This window comes from Haliotis rubra, unplaced genomic scaffold (assembly GCF_003918875.1).
Source record: "Haliotis rubra isolate DU_JTF1 unplaced genomic scaffold, ASM391887v1 Scf192, whole genome shotgun sequence".
Taxonomy (NCBI): domain Eukaryota; kingdom Metazoa; phylum Mollusca; class Gastropoda; order Lepetellida; family Haliotidae; genus Haliotis; species Haliotis rubra.
The window spans coordinates 1,161,656-1,183,628 of record NW_025765914.1 but is presented as its reverse complement, the minus strand read 5'-3'; the positions used below and the strand labels follow the sequence as shown (position 1 = coordinate 1,183,628).

General features: G+C 38.5%; 1 protein-coding gene across 1 annotated transcript; it reads left to right on the top strand.

Annotated features, from left to right (window-relative positions):
* Positions 1-10,594: 10,594 nt before the first annotated feature.
* On the top strand, positions 10,595-19,887 carry LOC124274592 (BRISC complex subunit Abraxas 2-like). The gene is made up of 8 exons (XM_046709957.1): positions 10,595-10,686; positions 11,560-11,650; positions 12,141-12,244; positions 13,021-13,220; positions 13,581-13,709; positions 13,928-14,012; positions 14,457-14,733; positions 15,086-19,887. The coding sequence occupies exons 1-8, from the start codon at positions 10,615-10,617 to the stop codon at positions 15,904-15,906; spliced, it is 1,779 nt and encodes a 592-aa protein (XP_046565913.1). The 5' UTR covers positions 10,595-10,614; the 3' UTR covers positions 15,907-19,887.
* Positions 19,888-21,973: the final 2,086 nt, after the last annotated feature.

Genomic DNA, 21,973 nt, shown 5'->3' with positions numbered 1-21,973 from the left:
GTTGACATATATAAAATGTCACAGAAATATGTGTCCTTGTGGGATGGGATAAATCCATTGCATCCTTAGACATGCCAGGTGAAATATACAGAAGACAAAAATACACAAATCTGCATTTAATATCTTTGATAAATTACGTACAGTGTACACAAAGAAGTCTCAGGGTCATTTGTTCTTTGTGAAATTTGTTTTCAGTGTCTTTTGATCTGTGGTGTACATATTACACAATACCTGTACACTCAATCTGGAGGGACGAACAGTGATACAGATGACAATTGCAACCATTGCCATTTCTTACAACAAAAATAGACGATTAAGCTCAGAGATGTATTAATTTTAATTAAATGATCATATCATTAAAACTGCAGTTACAAAAGATGTTTAGTGTTAAAGTCTTTCCATAACGTTCTTCAATTTTACCCCGAACCAACAGACCTTCGTGAAACAAAAATTAGTTTCACAGAATACACTATGACCGGTTGCTTCTAAAATTTATGAGGAGCAATCAACAGGAAGCTTTTAGGGACTACAGTGACGACATGTATCGTAGTGTATGAAAAACACATTGGCTTTAAGTTACTTATTCATGATATCTGCAACAAATGTTGTCTGATACAAGTCATATTATCACACCGATTCCAGTCAACAGTCAAAATAAACCCACTTCCGCTGCATGTGCGAGGTCGCAGGGTGCAAGTATTTGTGTGCATCATGAAAACATTGACGTCTCGTGACTGACATTTAGCGAAATTGTGCCAGATATTGATGATAAAGAATAGTTTACTTACAGCGGATTTGTCTACAGGTTCAATAAATGGATTTCTCCTTCGAGATGAACGTCTATCGGCTCGCGACTGAGACATTCTTTTTACCGCCTATGTTTAGTCAAGGTTAGTCGGTCATCGAGGAGATACTACCATTCGGACGACTCCTTTCAATATTGTTTACTCTAATCGCCGTGACCTTCTACAGACCAAGGTCAAAGTCAAATTTTCTTCCAGATTTCTCGAGAAGTACGTGGATGTCGGCACGCCGCTCAGAGTCGCAAGCATATGATTAGCGTATGACTAATTATAAACAAGGGATCATTTTCTGGAAACATGCCAAATACACATATAATTACTGTACGCATGTATGCCTAAACAGTCCAGTGTTATCAAATGCTCATCGTTTCTTTTGTAGATCTAATAGAAGATGGGAGACATCCAATAATTATTCCGATGACACAATGACGATGTTTTCTCGAATAGGTCGAACTATTTATTAAGTGTTAATATCTCAAGAGTGTGAGGTCACAGCAGCAATACTTATATAAAGGTCTATACATATTTACGTCAGTCAAAGATACACCATAGTGACTCAACCTGTCCTGTATAGGGTTGCAGATATTGCATTGAACATGGCATTTATCATCATGATTTAAAGCAAACAGACAGGTGTTTAAATTATTGGTTTAAAGTATTCCATGATGAAAAAAACAACATGTCATTGATGTCATTCCTGAATCGTGTATGTTTTCTGATTATTGTTTCAGAAGACACATTTTTTCTGAAAAAAGCCGTCTATTCTTTAATGCCAACCCGTTGGGAACTAAAGGGTAAAACAACTCGTGAATTACACCATATTGATACTGCGTAGCCAACAATATGCCGTAGGTGGTAACTAGAAATAACTCTTGTGTTATCGTGGGTGTGCACGTGGCTTTACGAAATCAATAAAAAAAACATTTACGTCATATTCAACGGCACATATCTGAACTTTGATCACGAACGATGTCTTTTGGAAGCTGTAGCAGAATCTACTACATGTATATCCAGCCGGAGAGGGATCTAAAATCATTTCAACCTGTAATCCCCTTCCTATCCCTTTCTTTTCGGCCAGACCAGAGACCATATACCGATATATCGGTATATGACATAATGGGTAATTCGGTCAATTTCCTAGGATTGGCCAAAGTGAAATAGATCAGTAGACATTATCACGGATATGCACCCTGAAAGACAAGGATCCTAATCGGACCGGGACAGAAGCGGATCCTTATTGTAACCAATATCAGCCCCTTGGCCCGTGTGACCAAAACATGGTCAATCCTATAGGAAACAAATGAGTGAGTGAGTTTAGTTTTACGCCGCTTTTAGCGATATTCCAGCAATATCAAGGCGGGGCACATCAGATAGGCTCTTCACACATTGTACCCGTGTGGGGAATCGAACCCGGATCTTCGGCGTGACGAGCGGATGCTGGCTACCCCACCGCCAGTTTATAGGAAACAATTAATAAAACCCGACTATATTTTCCTGTAACTGAAAGGTTCATTTATTCACTTCTAAAAATAGCACAAACGTAATGCAACACTAGCAACACTAGTGAATTCGAATAAATCATCACACACTTTCAATTCTAGCAAAGAAATACCCCATGTTTATTAACCTGATTAAAATCTCGCAGCGATTCCATACTTCTCTGAGAGCATTGATGGCTATGTGAGTATGTAATGTAAGGAGCAGCAAATCGCCATACAGAGTTGCGTCCCTTGGGCACATATAACTCAAGATTCGTAGGTTCGAATCTCCGCTCGCCCATACCTGTCTCCATGAAGATCTGGTTTTACTGAGAATGTTTATCAGCAATTTCAATTCAATTTTCACCAATTTTAAATTATCCATAGGTCCGTCAGTGTGAAGACCCATTTATATAGCAGTCAACCTAAATGAACTAACTGGCAATAACCGTGCCACCCACCTGTCTCGCTTTATATGTTTTCTGACACATTCAGCTGTCGGAAGGTTATACGTAACTGCGCGAAATAAGCCCATAGTTCGGCCAGGCACTATCTAGAAAAAAATGTTCTGGCAGATTCTTCTGGTTTGATTGTTATTTAACGCCACAACCATACACATCTAAATGACGGCTATCTATAAATAATGGGGTCAAGACTTCCAGTGACTGATATCATGAGTACCGATCTACACAAACTGGGATGTGATGACATGCATGAACCAAGTCACATTATAAAATATAAATAAGTATTTATATGTGGATGGCTATCAGTGAACGAGTGTTGGACTAGGACGTATTATTTTCAGCAATACAAGCCCCTGTGATTAGTCCAACAAGCACACACACACACACACAAGCACACGCACAAGCACGTTGATGTGCAAATAATGCATTAGTCTCGAACCCGATTTCACACCACCTCAAACAGAATTTATGAAGATGTAACTTGTAACTGGTGATCAGATGTATTATTAATGTGTTATGGGTTGAGAGGCTAAAGCAAATAGTCTGGTACACCATCAATACCAGATCTATGTCCATTGTTGAAAGTGTGTGCGGGGGTGGATAGGGACGTAAAGATATGCTGCTAGGAGAATAGTTTCAGTCGAGGTCAGACTATTGATTGTTCCTTTGATGTCGAATGTCGCACTCAGCTTATTCATGCTCTTGGCAAAATGTAATTATTGTTCGCGTGAAACATACGTGATACTAGGATAGATATAAACTGCTTGCTTCAAATACAAGCTAAAATTTGAGAAAGTCGTTTTGAGAGGATCTGACTCTCCGGGTCAACCAATTATCCTGAGAGTAATCTCCCTTTAAACCTCATCGAATATAATATTATGTGTGCACACTTATATGTAAGTAGTGTGCACACATATATGTAAGTAGGCATATGGATATATATTCCAGTGGAAAGACTGAAAATGCTTGACTGGCGTTTTGCTCGGATTCTGATTTATTATGAGTGGTAGCTGTGAATCTGATGGTTGCCAGATACACTACACCGTTTTGAGCTAACTTTGAAGAAATGTTATAGGACATGCACATCTAACATATGGAAGATCATAAAGCTGTAGGTGAACTGGCTTGGCTACCCACTTCTACCATGTGTTGGATAATGTCAAGGTTGAACAAGACTGGGACAACCTGCTCCCAAATAATGTCATGAGCTGGAGGAATATGTAGACTATGCAATAGAAAGTGTACATGATATGTGAAGCGCCCGACTCACACAAGCTATGGTACACGATAAGGCATGGGGATATTTATTTATTTTAGACGATGGACATATGATGGCATCTTCAGTGATTGTTTTGATGCACAGAAGTGTTTTTCATCTCTAGTGACAGACACAAAATGTATAACAATAAATTTAGAAACAAACTGACAAATATCCTGAAAAACAGTAAGGTTTATTGTTTTACTGTTAAGTAAGTGAGTGAACTTAGTTTTACTCCGCAATATTCCAGCTGTATGGCGGCGGTCTGTAAATAATCAAGTCTGGACCAGATAATCCAGAGATCAACAGCATGAACATCGATCTACGCAATTGGGATACGATGGCATGTGTCAACCAAGTCAGTGGGCCTGACCACCCGATCCCGTAAAACGTCTCTACGATATAAAACATGGTTTACTGAACACCAATTCTAACCCGGATCTTCACGGGTCTTTTACTGTTACGAGTTTCCAGTGTGTTCCCCTTTCTGCAAAACATATACATTGTATATCACAACATATATAGGCAGAGTGGAGGACATTGTTAGCAATGATAACACTGATACTGCCCGAGGTATGTTTGTATTAATAGCAAATCATTTGGGCACAAACATGGATTTACAACTCATCAAGATAATCTTTGAATATTCAAATCCAGCAGGTTATGAAATGCGGCCGAATTATTAATTTATGAAAAAATAGTATTGTATTGTCTTTTCTATATACCCATATGGACTGTTAGTTTATGCATTCGTTTTTCATCACTGGGGGGTGCAGACCTGAGTCCCTTGGCACGACAGAAACCAGTGATTGTAGTTTTGAATCCCAGTTCGCTCCCAGTGTAAAAGGCAAAGTGTATGCTTTTTTAGTAGATATTTCAAAAACTAAATTACGGGCTGGTTGAAAACGTAAGGGAATGTCACCAAGTTGTTATGTTTTTTAAAATCGATTATAATGATGTATCAAATACGACAAGTTATTTTAGGAACGTTTGTGATGTGGTTTTGGTCCAGTTTTGTTTTCAATATTTATAAGAATACAACTGACATAACATGACAGCAAAGAAATATGATATGATAAATAATTAAGTTCTAAAATTAAGGAGGTTTACAAATCAATACAAAGGTTGCAATGACAGTAGAAAATTGAGAGGTGGTAAAAATTCAAAGGCAGTATGATTTAAGTGAGTGAGTATGGTTTTACGCCGCTTTTAGCGATATACAGCAAACATGTTTATAATAACGATGTAATGGAATGTTAATTATTCCGTTATGAGCAGCTATGGTAAATTGGAAGAATTCTCTCTAGAAACGAAATATAGTATTTTGGATATCATCTTATAATACGTGTCAAGATATCAAGAATATACCAACATCATTATATGAAACCTATTTCTATAAATGTATTCTGTACGGTCTGAGCTACGTATAGATGTAGCTATGAACTATAAAACTGAAACTGGTACATATTAACAAATGTTCCTATCAACAAGAAAGACTTTTCATTGTATGTATAGAATATGAGTATAATTTTCGGACTGTTTACAGCAGACGTATGATGTATATATCCCAAGCAAATACACAAGATTTCATGCTGTACATATAGTTATTTTACTGGTGCCCTTTGACAATGTTGTTTTGACAAGAAATCTTGCAATGTAGATTTATATCTAATACTATACACACACCACGAGTGTGGTTGCTGTTAATCGTTGTATCATGGACCAGTGCCTCTAGGCTATGTGGTCCACCTTTACTACCACTCGTACACGGGTACATGCTGGGGCAATATACGTTTAAGCAAAACAACCAGACAGTAATTGTCTGATACTGCCTACAAAGTGCGTACAAAGGTCATGACTGTGTCGATGGGAACAGGTATGAGAGTTTAATAAACATGTCATCCCTCTCGGACCAGTATCCATACAATTTCATCACCGTGTAGTTAGTCCGCCTCACAGTCCCTGAACCGCATTATTTTCTCGTCTGTCCAGCCATTTCTGCAATGTTAAAGCCCTAAATGAAGCAAGTCTAGATTTAGGAATCTGAAACTCTCATCTCACTGGGGCTCATTTACATTTTATATGAAATTATTTGTTTTATCATATTGTATATATTCAAAGACCAAGCGTTAGTCTTCTAGGCTATGCTGAACTAAATTATGATGATGGTGATTATATGCACGGGGAGATAAAAGCCTGACTTAATTTCACACATCTGGGAGTCATCAACTATAAGCTGGCTATGAGGTACTACATAACGTACACGTTGTCAAGGTAACTGGTATTCCAAAGGGTTTGTATTCCAGTTCTTCACCGTTGTGGGATATACCCTTATATTCCAGGGAATGTAACCCCCGCAACTATTTAGCATTGTTTGGGTCTGAACGCGTCTGGGGTGTATGTCAGAGGGATTTCTATAGATATAGCAGGCAGTGTGTGCCAAGTGTGCCTTGGCAGCGAGTCGGCTTTTGAAGCCTAACATTCTACACACACGTCAGGGCTGTTTCAGGTAGACCGCGGTAGTGACGCAACAATGTGTTTGTTATGGTGCAACGGGAACACAAATATACTGAAAGGGGAAAAGAAATGCAACGGGATCCTTTTTGTAAATTACGGCATGTTATATCATAATGCCGACAGTTTGCACCACCGAAGAGTCGTATTCCAACAAACCCTCTTTTGATTAAGACAAATGGTCAGTTAATACCCAACTCCGGCAGGACGTGTTCATTTCATATGAAGAAACAACAACGTCAGTAAATATCAGTCTTCCGAGTTCTTTCTCTGTTCGCTGCGAGATTTGAGGCCATGGCTAATTAATGCTATGAGAAGAGCCTGCCTGCGCGACCGTGTAACCTCTGTCCGTTACTTCTTCGAGGAACGTATGTTTCTTCCATTAACTCGTGTTGATTCTCCGTGTTGGAGAAGAAGATGGTGCATGAACTAAGAGCAACCTCAGGTTCCAATCATTGGTTTAAAAATACATGTATTCGTGAGGCCATGACCCGATAACACAAAACCACTATGGTGATTGGACCTCAAATTTATGAACGTAGACTTGCGACTGTAGAGCTACGACCGCAGTGTGGAAAGGGCTAAGGTTATAAATAATACATAAAATCTTCAGGAATTTCATATACAAAAATATTTTTAACAAAGCAACACGTGACAAGTATCTATGAAACCATTAAATTACATACGGATTGTACACTTGACAAAATTATAGACATTAAGATTTAGTAAATGCATAAATACATATTTTAGATTATAATGTTTAATATTGAGTCATCAGAACACAAAACAATAACGAGTTATTCTGAAATGAAAGTAGTGGTTTTAAGAAGTACTGGGCAAAATTAATACAAACACATCACCTAAGACTTGTTGAAACGGGGAAACCTAGAACCAAATATCTTATTCTGTCATACAGACCCTGAAGCAAATATATCCTAGAACGCCCACGCAAGTCTAGAAAATGTGGCAAGTCTAGATTTCCACAGATTCAGGAAATGAAGAAAGTCTCAGGGCTCCTTTTCATTATATTAATTTTGTTTACTATGAACGTTTTTTCGGTAAAATATGGTGATTTCAGAGACTAGTTGTTAGTCTACAAATATCTGTGATAAGATGAATAACATCGCAATGTTCTGAACAATGCAGCAATATGGCGTCATAATGTTTCAACAGCGTATCAGTTGACACGTACATGTCCAGATAGGTTAGCCTCGATCTTACTCAACATTTGTGGAAAGTTTCACAACTGCATGACGTGTATATACCATCTCGCACACTGCACAGTTCAGCGTAATCCTTCCTGTAGCCAGCATTACTATTTATGTACATTCAAAACGCCCGTCTTCGTTGGTCTAAATTCACTGCTAGGCATCACGTTTTGCTTAGTTAGGGAAGATTCAAATTAATCGTATAATCATTGATGAACTACGCAACGATACACCATAACACGTAACGCTATGCATGTGCTGTATCTCACGCTTACGCGCTTCCTCCATCCGACAACACTCCGGCTCGCACGTAGACCAGTGTACTGTGTGGCACCAGCAGAACCAGTCGACTCCATAACGTAACTTTCTACCATATAGGGGCGGTGGGGTAGCCTAGTGGTTACAGCGTTCGATCGTCACGCCGAAAAACCGGGTTCGATTCCCCGCATGGTTATAACGTGTGAAGCCCATTTCTGGTGTCCCCCGCCGTGATATTGCTGGAATATTGCTTAAACCATACTCACTCACTTCTACCATACCAACCACCTTGAGATCTCACATGTACGGACGGGCGGTTGAATGGGGTGGGGCGGATGGGGTGCGTGCCTGTTTGTTTCATTTTCGGTATACCTTTCACGTTAACTGCGCCATCGGGCATACCCTCTCCCATCCACATCCATACCCACACACTGTCCCTTTCCCAAATCCTGCGTCCGCCTCTGTTACGTGATTTATGGTACGGACTAAATACGTGAGTGACCTAGTCCGGGTTTCATCAGAGTCCATATAATATTTTATTATATGGTTTCTGGTTTAATGAACCTGTCTTCCACCTAAGCGCAAAATCAAGGGAAACATAGCGCTTGGAGGAAGCTAAACCATGGTGGTTCTTTTCAAAAGCTTTGAAATCATCTTTTCAGGTGTTGGTTTTACGTGAAATATGTTTTCTGTCAGTGAAAAATATCCATGTCTTCAAAGACATTTTGACTTCCTGTAATTATATTAATAATTTCGTTTGTCCGACAGCTATGTCTTGTAATAAATTTTCATTTGTCAACAGGAACATTTTAAAGTTACCTACAAGAAGCTCGTCACTCCTTCACCAGCTGGACACGAGTAAGATACTTTTGAAGATATTGTACGTACGCTTCACTTCTTCTACTGTGCGATATTTTCCAATAAATACACACACGATATATTGTTATCATGTATATAGATAGTGCTGTCTGAAAAACTGAAAGATACGTCACATTTGTGCTGTTGCCACTAAGAGAATATGTTGAGACTTGTGTCTTTACAAGGCACTATAGGAGACGCTAATAAGTGTCGTTCCTGTATGTATTTATTTGACCTAAAGTTGGTGCATTTTGGTGGATAAGAAGTTGTTTTTTCAGTAAAGTTTCAAATGTCTGGCCTCGGTGTCTTTCCTTCGGGTTTGTTTAAACGGAGTTTATTTTACTAATTAAAGCAGGTTATCTGGAGCTGGAGCATAACATGGAAGGGTTGAAACGATTAAGGGGGCTGAAAGTGCCAATTTCCTGTTACTGATTTTCTTTGCATTTCTGAGACAGCAAATCAGACTGAATGTTGGGTTCCTCATGTATGGACGATTCTTAATATATAATATTATTGCTTGTATGCAAATGCTGAACTTATCTTTAAAAATAGCTTCGGCCATGGGAGCTTTGCCAATTTACACTTCTCAGAGAGGTACACACAGTCAGCAGACTACCAGTTGTCCAACTTCCATTTTTGTGGAAGTCGCGGTGGCTGAGCAGGTTAGGCGGCTGGCCTTGTGTGCTGACTCTGAGGGTGTGGGTTCGAATCCCGGATGTGACTCAATCCAAATAAATATACCAGATTTTGTACTTTACTAAGAAAGTGTAATCCCAAATATAACATATGTAACATTTGACAATTTTCTAAAATGGCACGGTGTACTCATGGGGATAAGGTTTGTGTGCAGTGCAAAACCCAGGAATCTTTCAATGTTCCTCTGGGAGTAAGAACAATACATTTGTATTATGTATCTTATTTGTGAGAACTGGACCTGTTCAGGCGTGTATATGTTTGTTTCAAAAGTACAACAAACAGATTTCACCTAAACATCATTTCGATTAAGGACCTTCTGATGAAGACACTCAATTAATTTCCCATCGGATATCGTAAGTTGACGGCAGTGTTTACTTGCACTGTATTATGAGCTTTTTACTTCAAAGACATTGTAAATACTCAGATGTATTTAAGATAAATTTGTCTTTTATATGTTAGTGTCATGGTTTACAATTGTTCATGTAATTAGAGAAAAAACAAAAACAGACATATGAAGTTAGAGTCCCTTCCTTCTGATCTGGGCGGTGGGGGTAACTTAGCTAGTGCATGGCTAAAGCGTTCGCTCGTCACGCCGAACATCCGAGTTCGATTCCCCACATGTGTACAATGTCCCCGCCGTGATACTGCTGGAATATTGGTAAAAGCGGCGTAAAACTAAACTCACTCACTCCTGAACTCTTTGGAGTACGCATATGTGTACACGATAATCGTCAGAAGTCCGTGTTTATTAATCTATGATTGCATATACTTTATGTAAGAATCACATTCCTTGACATTGTAATTGTCATGTGGACAAACACGGAAACTATTACAGCGTCTGTGTACACGATAATTTCCGCCTATATCTATCGCCTAATTTCGTAGTAGATCTTACTCAAAAATAAGTACGTCACTTTCGCTTCCGTAAACAGAGACACTCGGTAATACACTCGGATCCTCTCGGATAACTCCGCTGAACTTCAAAAGCGAAGCGTAAGCTCCGAGATATATGTTTCGCTGTCGAAGTTCTGACTGGATAATTCAATGAAACCGGAAGTAGAATCAGTCGGGGGGAAAATGGCGGCGAGTGTCAGTGGGACTGTATTGTCATCCCTCTTCTACGATCAAATAAACAGTCCAGGGGATCAAGTATGAACATGACTTCTGTGTTATAATGCCTAACACCACAAGTATTTTTGTACCCAATTAGTAATTATACCCGTAAATCCATATTATGAGGAATTTTAACGTGTTTAACAAAGTAGTAATGTAGATGTAAGTTAGCCTATATTTAGAAATGAACTATTGTGAATCATGGTAATGACAGGCAGTTTATTTGCCATTCAGGTCGCGAGTCAACAACACGTTAAAGTAATAATTATTACGTTCTATCTCTCTGTCTATAAAACTGCGTATGTTGTTTTCAAGACCCGAGTGTCATCAATTTTACGGGAGGTGTGACACTGAGTCATCTTGTCTGATATAACAGCAGACACGTTTTACGTTGATTCTGTGTGATCCTAACCATGTATAACCGTTATGACAGATAGGTGCATTCTTAAATAAATATGACAAGTGTCAGAGGCGACAACCTTGGACAAAAGCCGACTATTACATGTTTCAATGTTAACGAATTGGTTTGTTACACAGCATGTTTGGTGGCAACAAGAAATTACTTCCAGACATTCACAAGTATCGGGCTGACAGATGTTCTGATATTGTGATAACAAAAGGCATTTTGTAAACCATGTCATCAAACATTTCCATGTCCCAATCATCCAAGTGGCCATGTGTGTATACCCAAGTAACTATGGTAACCTTATACTTTGATCCTATGTAACTATTTTGTGTACAGGGATGGTTTCCTGCGACACTTGCTTCCTGTCAGGAAGTGTCACTTTGTGATTCTCAAGGTTTGATTTCCTTGCATGTGTAAATATTTTGAGATGTGACCATATCAATGTTTGTTCAAATTTATATGCTGGAGGAAAAGAAACATATGCTGTTTTGTTTTTCTTTCAGGAAGGTTATCTTTTGGGGAAAATTGTCAACCATGTTCAAGATAAGATTAGTGACTCGCAGATCAGCAACTGCAAAGTTGAAACTGTCATATGTAAGTTTTCTGTCAACTTTGTAATTTGCAAATAGGATAGATTATTTTACTGCATGTACTGAAGATCCGGGTTTGATTCCAGACATGAATACAGTGTATGAAGTCCATATCTGTTGTCTTAGGCAGTGAAGGGCGGTGGGTTAGCCTTGTGGTTAAAGCATTGGCTCGTCATGCTAAAGACCAAGGTTCGATTTTCCCACATGGGTACAATGTGTGACTGTGAGCCCATTTCTTGTGTACCCCGCGGTGATATTGCTGGAATATTGCTAAAAGCATAAAACCATACTCACTCACTCACTCACTCTCAGATGTCATATTAATGGAATATTGATAATAGTTACATAAAATAATTCACAGTAATTAATCATGCATTTAATGCAAAATGTGTATCTTGCAGTGAACAGTTTAAGAATGATGCTCATGACTATATATATATATATATATATAAGATGAGTGGTTCCCCTAATGTAACATTGTTATTGTTTCCAAGATGTCTATTCGTACCTGCCTTGGCCAAATGAGGACCGACTCTACAACTCAGTCGGACGAGTGGATCCAACCAAAGCAATGACGCTTTTGCAAGGGAAGCACCAGGTAAGACATAGTGTATATTAACTGGGTGATGGAGTTATCATTTCCACTGAGAGAAACTGAGTTCAAATCTGCACATTGATACTATAGTATATGAGAAGCCATTTATTGTTGCCCAGTGTACCAATATTTTACGAGCTAGATCATAAGAAATTATTAAGTAGCTGCAAGAAAACACACCTGAAGTCAACACATCCCTTCTCCTTGCCCCATATTACAACTCCCTCAAGTATTGTACTGTTTCCCAGTTCTCTGATAATGGAGAGGGGTTTAGAGTCTTTAATCTTAGGTGATGTGAGGTGAAATTGGGTTTTACGTCGTGCCCGAGAATATTTCGCTCATATGATGACGTGCATGCGTGTGTATGTGTATGTGCGGTATGTAAGCTGGTTTTATAGTGCTAGCCCACTGAGATACCATGCCGCAGTGAAGCATGAATACCCCACTCAGAAACATTATACTGACTCCGAGCCGACCAGTCCTTGTTGTACCCATTAATGTCGAGAGCCAGGCAGGGACCAACAAATACCATATTTTAACGTCTTTTGGTATGACGCGGTCGGGGATCGAACCCGCGACCTTTCGCTTTCCTGGCGGACGCTCTAACCACTACACCACGGAGGCGGTCCTTTAATCTTAAGTTTCTTGTGATCACTGTAAACACATTCACTGTGTTGATAATTAACACCGTATGCATGACAGCTTATACATGTATGCTTAAAAAAAAACAAAAAATATTGAAGTAAATTCTATATTTAAATTGATTGCTTTTGTTTCAGGATTTGATTGGTTGGTACAAGTTTCGTCGAAATTCAACTCTACGTCCGTCACTGAGAGAAACTAACCTGCATCGTAACTTAATCGAGAGTCTGCCTGTGGAGGAAGATGGTAACTTCCTCTTCCTCCTGTGCTCCGCCTCCCTGTCCTACAATAAGGCCACCCACACTTTCGACCATGCGCTTCTTCGTAACCACAATGGGTAGGTTGATTTCCATTCCCTGTCTCCGAGTGCATCATATCTCTGTTATGTTATGATGTGTATCATATCATTCACGACCCTCATTTGAACCAGATTCAAGATATATCTTCGGTGGCTAATTGGTCGAGGGTAACAGAATGTGGTAACAAAATTGAGATGTAATACGCTACATAAAAAAGGAAGGTGGGCTTATTGCTTTTATAAATTATGAAGACAAGTTTTTAACACTTGCAGCTACTCTGGGTAAACTGTAATCCTGAGGACTGATATGGCTGTTGGTTTAATGTTTATGGTCTTGTGTAAAGTGATAAAGAACTAGAGTCCATGTTTAAGTGATCTCAAGCACCTGTTCTATTGCAGTAAATTCCAGAAGGTTGCAATGAGAGTGATCAACTTGGGAGACACCACCCACACAGAGTACAAGACTCGAGGCAACCTGACCGTCAACCCCCAGGGGGGCTCACTCACCACAGTTATCAACCAGTTCCAGTAAGACCCCACTCCCCAAATATCTGTATGTCTGGTAACCACACGTTTCAGGTAGTTCAAGGTATATATCGATGGTGCAAAAGGAAGTACAATTTTCAATTTATTGCAATAATGATTCAGGTAAATTCAGTATCATGCATTTGCCAAGTGTAACTGATAGGCCTCATGTTTAGTTCTAGGGGTAACTTACCATGCTGTCTTTTTCTTCATGCACATAGGGGTGAGTTTATGTCTGGTTCTGGTGCCATGCTTGAGATCAACAAGATTCAGGGAATGTCTACAAGCCTCCACACAAGACTACAGGTATGTCCATCTCCACAAATTGATTTGGACTGTTACTTAATGTACACACGGACACAAAACACACACACTTTAGAAATGTTTTTAAGCAGTAGTGACTGGGCTGATGAAATGTTCATCTCACACTGGAATGTTTTAATATCCTTGTCAAGCTGTTCACATGTAATGATAAATGAGTGTGTTCCTGTACATGTGTCACAGGTTTCGTCTGCGCATTTTGCCAAGTTATTTTCATGTCTGATACTCCTGATAGTAATAGACCCATATGTACCGTATATTACCATAGATAAGCCGACCCCATAGATAAGCCGACCCCCTTCTACAGACTGATTTTGTTGGTCCTCAAAATTCGGCTTATCTACAGTAATATACGGTACCTACAAAGCATGGAGAAGTAGACAAAATGATTCATCAATTTGTTCTTGCACTTCCTCCCTGCCACCACAGGGGCTTTCGCAGCAGGTGGAGAAGAGTGAGGAGAGTCTGTCTGCTCTGGAGGAAGAAATCAAACTGATGTCATACCGACTCCTGGAACAGGAAGAGAAGATGAAAGCGGAGAGAAAAGCTGCACAGAAACCCCCAAGTCCCACGCCAGCAGAAGTTGTCTCCCCTGTCAGCCCAGTGACTGCCCAGTCCTTCAAGGTGAACACTGGTCGAAGTGAACACAGACTGAGAGTCAGTATTAGTGAGACCAGCCGAAGACCCAGACAGATCAGCATTGAAGGCAAGTATATTCTGTTGAAAGTATTGCCCATACCTGATACACCATTCAGGCAAAGATATCAGAGACGTTATTATTTAATGTTTTTCACTGATCAGTCATGATCATCATAAGTTTCACTTCTTGCAGAATTCGTGATGGAGACCATTTTTTGTTTAACTTCTTTGATAGGCATTTTAGACAAACTTTATGGATAACAACTTCCTTAATATACGTGAGTGCGACGTTTTGATACAGATTCTTGTACCATTGTCAAAACATCACACCCAGGAAATAAATTCTTGGTTTCCTTACCAGGTTTGAAATATTTTAAACAAAGTGTTAAACCCTATTCACTGAATATATCTTGTTACAGAAGATGACACTGATCGTCCTGAGGCCACCAAAAAAAGCCCTGACGTCTGCTTGTTGGACCTGGAGGAGAAGGAACAAGAGTGCCGAGTTGATCGTGCAATCTTACAGCCTGTTAGCAACAGCATGGATGTTGATGGAGGACGGGTGCAGCGGACTAGGTCGAGGAAAGCGAAGTCAGAAGGTGTTGACGACAGTGGCCAACAAGAAACCCCTCAGCCGGCTCAAGGTTCTGCTGGTGTGACCACAAAGGAAGACTCAGACAGCAGTCAATCAAAAGATGCTTTTTCATTTGTGAATAATATTATAGAAAAGGAAAAAGTTCAGTTAGAGCAACCAAGTAGCAAGACCAGCAGTCATGAAGTTGGGAAGCCCACAGTGAAACGAGAGGCTAATACAAACAGTTCAAATGTTACCACTGCCCGGAGGCCTCATTCAAGAGCTGAGGCCCAGGCTGCAAGGTCGCTGAAAGCTGAAATGGGGGGGAAAAGTGGGTCTACCGCCAGGGTAGGGTCCCCATCTCCAAGAATTCGACAACCAGCTAAAACAACCACAGTTACTGGTGCTTCAGCAGCAGAAGTCAAAGGTGAAAGGTCAAGACCTCAAAGAGTTAGGCCAAGGCCAGGTCAGGGTGTGAGGTCAAGGTCACGTGAAAGTCCAACAGGAAGCCAGAGGCTAGGGACAAGTATTGCAAACGTTAGTAGGACAAAATCTGCTAGCCCAAGTCACTGTAGAGCCCCTGTCAGAAAGACCACGTGTGAGAATGGAACAGATGGTGGAAGTGTGATCGACGACTCAAAATTATCATCATCACCTGTGTTTTAGATGTTTTGCATTCAGGCTAAATTCTGCTCATTCCATGGTATAAGAAGTGTTATATTTTTATTCCCCCAGTCTGTAGAGTGTGGCACTGTATCCTCAGATGGGATGGTGTATTCTGAGCTAATGTCTGCTTTAAGGATTGTCTTTTCAGTGCACAGGTGAGATATAAAGTTTCAATCAGGCCAGTCCACCATATTTTCCCCCCTTTATTTTCTAGCAAACATTCAGGAGGCAGGCAGAAACTGAAAACTGTTATGAGGCTGGATGTTATTTCCTTTGAAAGTAAACAGTAAATACTATGTAGAATGATCTCCACAAACAAGCATTTTTTCAATCCCAACTGAATGTTATTATTGTTTTGTTATCTTTAACATACGGTGGGCTCATGAAACAAGAAAATATGTTGGACTTGTAATTTACAGACATGTATATTATCATCATGCAGGGAATATTGTTCTGTGGATGACAGTAAAGATAACTTGCAAGGAAAATCACTTACTGAAAACAAACTAACCATTGCAGGTGTCTAGTTTCAAGAAACAGGTGACAATCAGCTTTGTACCATCAGTAATATTTTTAAAATTAGGAATTAAATTAAGGTGTCATGACTTAAGCTTTTAAAATATATATATATATATATATATGATTCCAACAGCAAACCTCATGGATCATGTAAGTGTATGTTTACATGTAACATTTATGGTCACTTTGTGGGACTGGGATTGGTTCAATTTCTGACAGGGCCTGGGAGTCAAAGTGGTGTGATCAAGACTGGTCGCATGGCACTTCATTGCCTCTAAACAGGGACCTGCGGGGTTATTTTCACTGTTTCAATATGTGACGTAATTGTTAGTTTCTAGTATATTACCAGTGCAAAGCAATAACTATTTGGTGTACAGTTCTGGGTTTTGCACTAACAAATGTCTGTATGTTTTACATCGTATTCACAAAGTGGGGATCAAGGAATAAAATTCCAGTCAACATGCTCAGAGACATGTTCATTAGAAGAAAAGAAAAAGATATTTCACAGTGCATATATCAGTCAATATCTTCATGATTAGTATCCTGATAAGAAAATATGTCATTACTCCAATTGTAAACTCATAGATTGATCAATATTACTTAAGTAATCAACTTTCATCAAACTTATACTGCCAGCTTTCTACATTCTAACTGATGGTAATTATGTGAGTATCCTGTTCTATTCTTCAGTATTTAGACAAATGGTCAGTTTTTGAAAATAAGTTATTTTGCTAGAAACAAGCAATTCCAATTAAATTTAAAAGGATCCAAAGTGAGATGGGAAATTAATACCTGCAAACCAATTTTTTGAAAATCTAGAGTTCAATTATAGTTGTAGCGTCACAGTAAGGGCTTGGGATATGGGAAAACACTATGGAACTCTGTGACAAGTGGATATTATATTATTGTTGTTGCTGTTATTCTGTGGCCTATTTAAAGGAGTTTTCATGGTTTTAATACTTGGCTTGTGGACACCATAACAGTTCATTGGGTTTCACTAATGTGGTAACGTTTGGGATCATGCATTAAGCCGACTCATTTTAATAAGAAAGTAAATGTCAAAAGCCTATTAAAACTCATTTATTAAGTGTGGACTGCTGAATCAGATTACCACCTAATACAGAATAATTGTCAGTATGTCAAAGACTGGCATGTTGTGTGTGACTGTACCCTCATGACAATGGGGCTTCAGTGGAGCGTCTCATTGAAAACACCAAGCTTGTTATCCCAGTGGCTAGATCTAGGTTGACTAGTCATCATTCAGTTTTCCATGTATAATTTTATTCGTGCAATAATATCGATGACAAAATCTGTACATGGTCCATCAGTTATTGCTTGAGGCAGTTGGCAGTGATATCTTAATTGCAGTAACAACACCCAAAAACAAAAAAACTTAACAAGTGCCACAATACTTATTAACAGAATTTGTGATTTTTTCATGACAACATAGATCATAGGTTGTGATGGTTGCAGAATGTCATCTGTAATTTGGCATTTTGGAATGATAAATGTTAAACCTCATCTTTTGGTGTTTGGTATCAAATATTTTATTGGTGTCAATCAGCAAGTGTGAAAAGAAATTGATGCAATGTAGTATCTTAAAAATAAGCTGATTACTGCTTGTCTACAGAAATATGTGGAATATTACTTCTGAGAGTGTTAGCAGGGATTATGATTCTTTTAAACAAGTGTTAAAATAATTCCTTTAAAAAACAGTATTTGTTTAATGGATAATCCTAAAACAACTTGTTGAATGTTGCCTGTAACCTTGGTAACTCAAAGGGCATGTTGAATATTACCCACACAAGATGGACATTTTGAATGTTGCCCATAACAGAGGCACATGTTGAATGTTTCCTATAACAGACTCTTGTTGAATGTCTCCAATAACAGAGGCATATCTTGAATGTTGCCCATAATAGAAGGACATGTAGCTTGTCTATAAGAAAGAACTTTTGCCCACAGAAAGACATGTTGAATGTCTTGTATTCTGTAGTTAGTGTAGAGTTCTGAGTTCTTCAGTAACAGGAACACAGTGTGATTTATTATCAGAATTGGAAAGGCAGCATCAGTGAACCATGCACATCCTCTTGTGGACCGTTTGATTTATTTTCTTGATGATTTTTGCCCAGATTAATGGACAAATTATTTGTTGTCAGATGCCAATGTTTGAAGCTACAATCCAAACAATTATGACTCATGGGAAAACGATTTTGTATTTGTGTATTGAAAAACAAATAAAAATAATTGGTATACATACCCCTGTCCTCCCGGGACGGAATTGTCAATGAATTCACCAGCATGACGTCATAATAATTATAGCTAGAAGCTTGAAGATGATGATTCCAGTATTTTCTGGTCCTTGTGTGTTTGGATGTGTGAGTGAGGGAAAGATTCATTGGTCAGTATGTTTATTACCTGAATAATGTTGCATTATTTGATCCAAGTGTGACGTGTATCTGTATATGTCTTCATTTGCTTAGTGAGCTTAAACATTGATATATATCTAAGTATTCTTCAAAGAAATATCCTAATCATGTACTGGAGTTTAGATTTGTTCTATTTACAATGCAAAATAGCGAAATTGTAAGAGAATATTTTTATTGAAAACTGCGATCAATGTATGAATTGTTACTTGATGTGAGTCTTGGAAGAGTAATACGACCAACTAAATATCTTATTATTGACCCCAAGGGGATTCCAAGAAAGATCATATCCAAGTAACCAATGCTTGTCACAAGGAGAATGGATGGAAAGGCTTGGTGATTCGGTGAATGTGGTTGTACTTACGTGACCTTGCTCAATATTAATCGCTGGTCTGTCTGATCCTGACTTAATTATAACACCATGTTGATGGAGTATTGCTGACTGTTGCGTTGTCCAGTAAAATACAAGCAGATTGTAAAGTAAATGTTTTCACAGAATTACAAACAAATCATGTCTGGAAGAGCATATGTTAAGATTCAAATATTAGAATACTAACCTTAAGGAAGAACATTCCAAAAATCAAAATTATGTTATCCATAATTTACAACAGTAAGGGTTAATAAGATGGCTGTGGACTCTTTGATTAATTGGCTCACACGATATGAATACAGAATTTGTATTCATCAACTATTGTTTTCAGGTTAACTATTTTGTCCGTAGGTAATGCAAGTTGTTGGGAGAATATGACTTGAACTGATACTCGAGTGTTGCATGTTTGTGCCTAAGGCTACAGTGAAGATTGGTTGCTATGGTGGCAGTAACCATGGTAGCACTGCTGTGTTGCTATAGATGGTAAGGACATGTAACCAGGGTTTTGTTACATATTAGATACGTTTATAATAATGAGATTAAAGTATTCTGCTACATACTACATGTATGATAACTTATTTAGTCTTTTATGTGTACATGTGTATCATTTGCCTGTGCCAAACATTTCTTAGTTTCTTATCCTGTAATAAAATGTTTTTCACGTAACTGATTTTGTCTTTTATCTGGTATGTCGAGTGGAATACTCCACGGTCAGAATTCATCATCTTGACTTATAGGCAAGATTTACCCATATTTTCCTGAAGATTAAATCTACATTGGTTTCACACGTACATTTTATTAGAGGAAAGAGATTCACTCATTAACATTTCTATCGGGAGACAGCTAGATTCATGCAGATACATCATTTCAGGAACAATTTTTTATATATGTACACCTTGAGAAGAAAGCTTGAAGAAAAATAAAGAATAAACGACTTGCGCTTAGGACTACATACGAGGAATGCCAGATTCGAATACACCTCAAGAAGAAGATATGATGCACATACATACACTCGCTACACCTAAATCCAAATTCACACTCAGAGAAATGCAACATTCCCACATATATACCTACTACCAACCAAGATGCTGCTTGTGAAGTTTGGTGAAGGATTCCTTGTCAATAGGTATCCAGTATTTTATGTTATCTTACCAGGGGCTCCTTTCACGAAGCAATCTTTACTAAGGTTAACCTTAACTCCCATTCTTTAACATTGCACTAAGGTTACCTTTGTGACTTACGATCACCTTATGCTAGGTTCACACTGTCGTACGATTCGTTACGAATGCCACAGTTGGCCATTCGTAGCTGATCGTGGAACGTCTCCGAAATTTCTGGTTTGGATGCGAGTCGATACGATTTGGTGCGTTTGGATGCGTTATTTTCACGATCTGATCTCCCGTTCAGATACGATCACATACGTTATGATAAGAGTGTCCCGATTGAGTTCACGACTGGGTTGCGATCTGACATGATCATCACCGATCGGGGTCCCCGATTTGGGACGATCTGGTACGCGCAGGTACGTTCCGATACGTTCATCACGGCCCAATACTCACCTTGCAGGGGCTGACATGATATAGGCGGGATAAAGGTGACTGTGGTATAAAATAACTGTGTACCGAGGTGAATCCAGTACAGTGCCCACGCAACAGATTCATGAAGGTTAGAATCGGTCTTCAGCAACCTATGCATGTCGTAAGAGGGGACTGGTGGAAGTGACGCTTGTCATCTTATTCGAATTGCGTAGATCGATGCGCTTGCTCCTCATCTTATTGGCCAGTAGAAATCGACGTCAAAAATAACCTAGACATTTGTTAACAGGCGTAGAATATCTCTGGTGCCTATTTATCAACACAAAATCAAGCTCAAGAGTGGGGAAATATGTTTTGATGTCAAAAGTAACTGGACTGTTTAAGAAGATAGCACCGTTGAATAAACAAACAGTTCAAATAATGTCAAAGTGGACCAAATCTATGGTGTTGTATGAATACAATGAAAAGAAAACCAAATGCATATAAATGCACTCAGCATATCCACATATTGATATTATACATCAATTATGCTTGCCTAATTGATTAACATTAGTCCCCAAAAGTAATTATGTTTCAAGTTAATAAAAAGCCTGTATTGATGCCGAGGTCAAGGTCAAACACTGCAGAAAATATTTTCTTGACAACAAATTATAGAGATGTGTATGTCAAAACCCTTCAGATGTAAATGTACTGTTTTACTTAGAATATCACCTGCAAAAATATTTTTGATAGTGTTATCTTTTATGGAACTATATAGTTCAGGAATATTTTACTTATTAGGTGATATTTCAATACATATTTCAAGTGAAAGAGTTTATATTCTCCATTGAAACCCAGTATATCAATGCAGATAGTTTGAGATAATGTTACAAAACTACAAAACATGTGCAACAAACTTGCATGTTAAACAACCAGTAAAGTTTTATGTTTGAAGTTTAGATGAAATATCATTTCATTTCCACTGTTCTTTAAGTGAATATACATAATATGCATTCTATTTATTGATTATTAAAAACAGAAAGTTGTTTGTAATTTACCATGTCAAAATATGCTTATTTGTATTTATTTTTACTCCATGCAGATGTTTTGGAAAATATCGAGTGTACTATGTATCTCAGTAAGTGAAATATATAAGATGTGAAACAGGTTTATATATATTTTCTTAATAATAATTGGCCACAGAATATGTATTACCATGTCCAAATATGCCTATGTTT

What these genes read in the sequence shown, in the direction of transcription:
- LOC124274592 (XM_046709957.1), top strand. Translation starts at nt 10,615, where the DNA reads ATGGCGGCGAGTGTCAGTGGGACTGTATTGTCATCCCTCTTCTACGAT. An exon ending in CTTCTTCGTAACCACAATGG is followed by an intron (nt 13,221 to 13,580) that starts GTAGGTTGATTT and finishes GTTCTATTGCAG; the next exon opens with TAAATTCCAGAAGGTTGCAA. An exon ending in GCCTCCACACAAGACTACAG is followed by an intron (nt 14,013 to 14,456) that starts GTATGTCCATCT and finishes CTGCCACCACAG; the next exon opens with GGGCTTTCGCAGCAGGTGGA.